The sequence below is a fragment of the Sipha flava genome, unplaced genomic scaffold, assembly GCF_003268045.1.
Source record: "Sipha flava isolate LNK unplaced genomic scaffold, YSA_version1 18504_pilon_pilon, whole genome shotgun sequence".
NCBI lineage: Eukaryota > Metazoa > Arthropoda > Insecta > Hemiptera > Aphididae > Sipha > Sipha flava.
Genome location: NW_020272320.1, coordinates 3272 through 10920, shown reverse-complemented (window position 1 = coordinate 10920; position 7649 = coordinate 3272). Strand labels below are relative to the sequence as shown.

Sequence of the window (7649 nt, the reverse complement as noted above, 5' to 3'; positions counted from 1 at the left end):
TTTTTCCATGCCATTCCTTGCTCAGAAATTATCTGAATTAATCGAAAATCAATTGTACTCGTTTTGTTATTGTCATCGTTGTTCTTATTATATAACATATAAGTTCGGGAAATTTGTAATTTGTATTGTTCTGATTTAAAATAATCACTTAAAATTGATACAAAAATATTATTATTAAATTTAATAAAATCTTTTTTATCAATTTTATTAATTAATTCGAATATATTTTTTATAAAGTTTACATCTTCCTCAATCGTAATTTTGCTAACAATGATAGGTGTACGTAATTTAGAAAGTTTTTTGAGTATCGAAATCATACGTGTAGATTCAACACGTGTAGAAGATGATGCGTCATTTTGATTTTTATATTTATTATATTCTTCACGTGGATAACAAATGGCCGAATATAATGAAAATATTCTCCCGAAATTTTTAAAATTAGGTGAACACATATAGATGAAATCCAGACATCGTGGAATATGAGTACATATTATATATATATAGTCGGATTCAAATAGTTCAATTATTTTTTGGCTTACTCCGCTTTTTTCATCGGTATTTACCTCAATAATTTCTGTAATGTAATAATTATTCATCTGTTTTAAAATAATTAATATATCATTCTTCAATTTATGAATATCTGAATGTTGAATAAATCCACCACACTTATAATCATCTTGTATATCATTCATTTCTAATAAGTCTATTCTATTAATTTTACTGTAATATTGGTTCACGTGATTAACCAGATTTTCTTCCCAATTATTAACTAAGACTGGTTCAATCGGAGCATTTGCACTACTACTTTCAGGTAACTCATTTGTACTCACCGGTGATGCTGATACACGGACTAATAATTGCATTCCATGAAAAACTATAAGCTTAAAAAAAATCATTTTATATAATTATAGAATATACAAATTCGCGATGAATGATTACAGTACTTACTGAAGGATATACTCGATAAAATTGGTAGACATTACTTTATGTTAGATTATTTATTGCATCACCTCATTTTGAAACATTTAGAAACACATGATTATACATACAAAGTATGAATAAACATAAGCACTTGTGAATTTTTTTATGCCCTACAACAAATAAAATTTTGTTGGTTTCATCGTTCATATTCTACTAAGATTATTTTCATATATTGTGTACTAGTTTACGAATGTAAAATTGTAAGAAATTTTGAATACTTATAAGACAGTAAGACATTATGAATCAATATTTCCCAATAATAAATTAAAAGTATCCGTTTGTTGAGTTTTGATAAAATCGAATAATTCGAAGGAAATCCAAACATTTATGATTATGACTTTCGATACAAAAGATGAAAAAAAGACGAAAATCACACTATGGTATATATGCTCATCATCAGAAGTATTTTTTCTAATGCTAAACATCAGTGGATCGCTTTTTCATCCAATTACGACAATATGAAGAATAAACTAATTAATCAACAGTTGTTTTCAATGTTCGTATTATCATTCACCTAACCCAGAAATTCTCAAACTTTTATATACGCTGTACTCCTTTTTATCAATAAACTTCTTTGGGTATCCCTTCTTAGTTAGAAAAACTGAAATAAATATTAAAAAAAATGAGCCGTTATATTTTTTAGTATAAATAAAATAATTATATACTTATTAGTATTTGGCTTATGAGTTAATATTCTGGATAGAATTAAAATTTTTTAACATAAACTCCATACAAAAACGAACAAGAAAAACCCTTTTATTGAAAATCTACCCGGTGTGCAAAATCCTATAGCATAGTAGTCGCATAGTTGTCACACTGATGGTTGAGAAGTTACGAATAAGTGCCTGTTGATTTCTCAGAGATGTGTTATGGGCGCTTAACCCCAGGTTGAACGAAGTTACTGTATGCGATATCAACATGTGATTACTAAGAGTAGTCAATAATGTCATATTGAGAGCTTAATAATGTTAGTACATAAAGATTAACGGAACTTCTCATTTTCTGCGCATGGACTTCACAATGGTTTTTTTCCAGAAAATAAAAAAAACTGTAAGTTTATTATTTCATGTTCGACGAGATTTGTACCGTACACCCCTACCTACCTATTCCTATACCTATACTACTGGGATACCCTATCGTGACATGATAATAAATAAGTTAGTATACTAAAAGTAAAAGTAAACATTATATATGTAACATTATACAATGATGCGTTTATAAATAAATCGGTGATGGTTTTTTATATAGAATCTGGTGGTAAATATACTTGTATTTACAATAAATTTTTATTTTTATGATATATTTATGATAAATAAACTATTTAGTATTATTAGGAATAATTTTCAATAAATTATTTAGGTATATAATTTATTATATTCATATTTAATAATAGATACTTTACTACTTTATTGTCAGACACAAAACGTTAAATGAAATGTAATAAAATAGCGAGCAACGACTAAAAAATAAAATAAATAAATCATAACCAAATCATAAGTATACAGTTCGACAGCGACCGTCGGGATGACGAAAATATACAATATTCGATAACAATGTAATTATATATATATAACCATATCAATATATTCGTTTAGACGGCAATTAGAATGATAGAACTTGATATGATGTTGTGAGTAAAACCCTTCGTGATAATTCTTATAATTTATTATTATACAAACGCAACGTATACAACACACCAATAAATGCGGGTTTTTCGATTTACTTTGTTCATCATACTATTATGGTCATTATAGGCATAGTGAAAATGTTAAATATAATCTTATTTAGTAGATAATTTATATAGATTTACAACTTCAACAAAAATCCATGGTCCAATAATCGCTAGAGGTACGACAGGTTCCATTTGTATCGTTATAGTTATTACTATAGTTCAGTGATTCCCAAACTTTTTCCCATCGCGGCACATTATTAGTTTTTATAAGTCACGGCACACTTTAGATAAATATTATCTACTTATCGAATAATAGGTATATAATGATCGTTATTAGGTAATAATATTATTATCTCTCGATACCGTTTTCTCGATTACGTTCAAACCACACCACGACAAGCCTAAATTTTATTGAATTTTTGCCACGTTTGTTTTATAATAACTATGGATAAGTTTTTAAATATAAAAAGAAAACTTAACGATTACGATGAAAATAATGGCGATAGTAAAAAAAAAGAAAACGACAGTTACTGAAACCATCAAATCTGGTACACAATCTTCTAGTGCAAGCCGTAAGTACCATGATAATTATTTAAATTTTGGTTTCACTTTCTGTGGATCAGAAACTATTCCTATTCCTCAGTGTTTGGTATGTGGAGAAAAACTTAGGAACGAATGTATGGTACCTAGTAAATTAAAAAGGCATTTTACTACTAAACACGGACATTTGTTAAATAAAGACAAAACTTATTTTAGCCGTTTATTATCATCAAATGTAAAACAATCAAAACAATTGGAAAATCTTACAAATATATCCGATAAAGCTCAAATTGCTAGTTATAAAGTTGCTGAATTAATAGTTAAAAAAAAATGCAGCCTCACACTATAGCTGAAAATTTAATATTACCAGCTTGCAAAGAAATTGTAAAATCAATGTTAGGTGAGAGTGCTGAGAAGGAAGTTTCTCGTGTTCCATTATCAAATAACATAATATCTCGATTAATTGACGATATGTCTTCCGACATTCAAAAACACGTCTCTGAAATTTTATGTGATGACCGAAAATTTTCATTACAAATTGACGAATCGACCGATATTAGTCAAAAATGTCAATTATTAAGTTATATACGATTTATTGAAAACAATGAGGCTATCGAACAATTTTTATCTGGTACTGAATTATTCACAACATCGACCGGGCAAGATATATATAATTGTGTCAGTGATAATCTACAAAAAAATGAACTGTTATGGACAAATTGTATTTCCGTATACACAGATGGAACTCCTGCAATGACTGACAAATTTAAAGGCTTTGTTTCGAAATTAAAACAAGATTTTCCAAATATTATTTCAACCCATTGTTTTATACATCGTGAAGCTTTGATGATTAAATCGATTCCAGATGAGCTTAAAAATGTTCTTGATTTGGTAATTAAAATGATAAATTATATTAAATCAAGAGATCTTAAAACACGAATTCTCAAAAAAATGTGTGAAGAAGCTGGTCTCGTTATGAAGTTTTAGTTTTACATACTGAAATTCGATGGTTATCAAAAGGTAAGGTTTTAAACAGATTTTATGAAATTAAAAATGAATTGTTGCAATTGTTCAATAATGAAGACCCAAACAGCGATTTCGTAACTCAATTAAATAATTATAATCTGCAAAATTTGTTTATCTAGCTGATATTTTTAACCATTTAAATATCCTTAATTCCAATATGCAAGGTAAAGATGAAAACATATTAACATCGTCTGATAAATTAAATGGGTTTTTACGGAAAATTAATCTTTGGATATCACACGTAGAAAAAAAAACAACTGCAAATGTTTCCATTAACAGCAGATGTTGATCCAGATGGAGAAGTAACATCTGAATTTAATAATAAATCATCTTATAATTTTAAAAGAAAAAATGACAAAATATTTCCCATCTTTGGTTATTAACGAATATGATTGGGTGCACAATCCTTTTGCTGTAACATCAGATGTAATATCACATCTAAAATTAGTTGAACAAGAACAATTTTTAGAACTTCAGTCTGATAGTTCATTTAAATTAAAATTTAATGAACTTAAACTGTTTCAATTTGGAGTTTTATTAAAACTGAGTATCCGATAATTACAGAAATTGCAATAAATATATTATTACCATTTTCTATAACATATCTCTGTGAACTTGGGTTTTCCGCACTAACAAATATTAAAAATAAGAAACGTGAACGACTTTTATCAGTTTAACAAGAAATGCGAGTGTGTTTATCGTCGATCCCTCCTAGAATTGAACTATTATGCAAACAACATCAAGCACACGTTTCACACTAAAATTTATAATTATATATTTTTTTTTGTAATTTTAAAGTTAATTTTTTTATTAATTATTTTTATTTGTATTATATATTTTAATATTTTGAAAAAAATCATTTTATGTTTTTTTATAAAAAAAAGTTCAAGTTGTCGCGGCACACCCTTTGGGAAACACTGCTATAGTCAATAACAGCGTTTCCCAAACTGTGGTCCGTGGACTCTGAGGGCTCCGCACGTATACCGGAGGGGGTCCGCGAAAGTAAATTTAAAATTTACAAAGTATTATAATATATTATTGTTTTTTAGTTTTTATTTGTACTAAGGGGTCCGCGATCATTTTTATTATCTCTAAGGAGTCCGGCAGAAAAAAATGTTTGGTATTTCAAATTATGTTTCGTTAATAAATAATAAATAATTGACCGCAAGAAAATGTTATATACATATATTTTGGTTTTTTATTTTTTGCTTAACATGGTAATTACTCATTACATACTGAAATATGCATGAAAGTCCTTAATATAACTAGATTATCCCGAACTTCATGTGATGACACATAGAAATTGTAATGTGTTGTCAATTTTGGGACTCAAAGAGTACTTCGCGTACAGACTAATGATTTACATTACATGTTCAATCTAAATGTGCCTACGTATCGAAGTCTTTTTTGCGATAAGTTTTTATTGATGTTCATGAGATGGATAATGGATATAAAACGGGGAGGTCACATTTGAGATCCAAACAGAATATCACATGGTAGTGGAAGTCACACTATTGCACACCGGGTAATTATAACACAGTATTACATATTTAGTTATCCACTGGTTAATAAAAAGTCCATTATTTGGTCTTTTTGCATTTTTAAAAGAATTACAAATATAATAAATATCAGGTAGAAGATAGTATGCTTGTAGTAAACGTGTTATAATTATTAAACAATAAAAATACATTCAATTATGATGACAACTAAGAACGGCTAGCGGTACGGCAATTATTGACGTGAACCCATTTTCAATAGCGTCTATAATGCGAAGCTTATTCTCTCTGGCCCCTTCCGGGAATCCGTCAAGCCGGCCGTATCATTTTACATGTTATAATTGAAACTGTCGGGGGGCAGTTTCACTGTAACCATGATTATAACAACATTTTCTTTATCATGACCGTCGTTTTCGTCGAAAAAACTTATGTGGTATTTCTATTGAAATAACTATTAATAGGTTTCGGACTTAGTGGCTTTCAGTTTAATAATATACAAAGAAAACAATATAAGTTATATAATACCATTTCATTTCAAATAATTTTATTTTAATGCACTTTTAATTTAATGAATTATTATTTACAAGTAACTGGATTTTTTTTTATTTAAAGGGGGAAACGCAGTCTCAAAGTTTCTCCCGACGAGTCACCCCTGATCATTCCCATCAAAATAAAAAAACAAACTTTTGGCTCGAATCAGTAAATTGTGCACATGACGCAAACATTTCACACCGACCTGCATTTCGGTTATCTTGAAATTTAATTCATTTCTCTGGCAGCTATACACCGTCTCGTTTCAATATTTTCGTTATATTTTCACTGTCACTCATATTTTAATAGAAATTATTATAATATTATTCTTAATTATAATAATAGAAAATATGAGTTAAAAATTAAAAGCTTATAAAATTACATTTTTATTTTATTAAAACATAAAACATAAAAAATGTTAAAAACAAAAATAGCTTACTTTCAAAAAAAATTAGTGAGAAGGGTTAGTTTGTTTTTGTTGGCACAATTTATCAATATCGGATTCTAATTTAATTTTGTTCAATCTTAAATCATCTTCGACATTTAACTTGTTTCTATATTTACTTTTATACTTGAATAACCTTTTCCGTATAAATAATTTAAATTTAAAGGTGTGTTGGCCAGACTCGTACCCCTTAAAAAATCTCGAGTACCCTTAAGGGGTACGCGTATCACAGTTTGAGAACCACTGATCTAACCTAACCATGGCGTACGCCGGCAGCGAAATGATAGCGCTTTATCATTATAATCATGACTATTAGTGACCGACCGGCCATATTATTAATATCGTAGTTTTTTTTGGATCATTGTTCGGCCAACGTTGTCATTTTAATATAATAGATTTATCCTGTCGTCGTGGCCATATTTAATTATTTAATTTAATTTAATTATTTAAGTTACTATTATTATTATACATATACATATACGAGGATATATTATTTATTATTTATACTTATATATATATTTATTGTATATATTTACTATGTATTATTACTTTACTATTGATATTTAGTTATTACATAATTCAAGCCATTGAAATGTATTCATTTATTTTTGATAGACCGACAAATAAGCCTACAGTTCCTACATGTTTTTGTTGGGCACTTGCCGCACCAACAGTCCCTCCCACCCCGCGATCGCCAAAATAGTCGTCAACGCAATCACCCGACCGACGTGCCACGACCGATTCGGTGTACGAATCCGTTTATACAGCAGTGGCCAGTCATGAATCGCGTCTGATATCCCCGTGCGTCCTAACGTAACAAGACCGAGCGTGGGGGTCATTGAACGTAGACGAGCTTGTGGATGATGTACTCTATTGGATCGCTCAAAAAGTGATAAAGCTACAACATTTTTTCACCAATGGCCAGTGTATGGTTAATCACAATAAAATAGTTATAAGT

General features: G+C 29.0%; 2 protein-coding genes across 2 annotated transcripts; one reads left to right on the top strand and one right to left on the bottom strand.

Moving 5' to 3' along the window:
• LOC112681075 lies at positions 1 to 152 on the bottom strand (the record flags this gene model as incomplete). Its single annotated transcript, XM_025551339.1, is given in 1 exon segment — positions 1 to 152. A coding segment is annotated over 1 exon segment (98 nt), but the record flags the coding sequence as incomplete, so codon positions are not given.
• Positions 153 to 3523: 3371 nt separating this feature from the next.
• LOC112681074 (zinc finger BED domain-containing protein 5-like) lies at positions 3524 to 4180 on the top strand. Its single transcript, XM_025551337.1, has one exon. The coding sequence runs from the start codon at positions 3524 to 3526 to the stop codon at positions 4178 to 4180; it is 657 nt and encodes a 218-aa protein (XP_025407122.1).
• The last annotated feature ends 3469 nt before the right edge of the window (positions 4181 to 7649 follow it).

Bases quoted from the DNA above. Each gene is read 5' to 3' on its own strand.
- LOC112681074 (XM_025551337.1), top strand. From the start codon at position 3,524: ATGCAGCCTCACACTATAGCTGAAAATTTAATATTACCAGCTTGCAAA.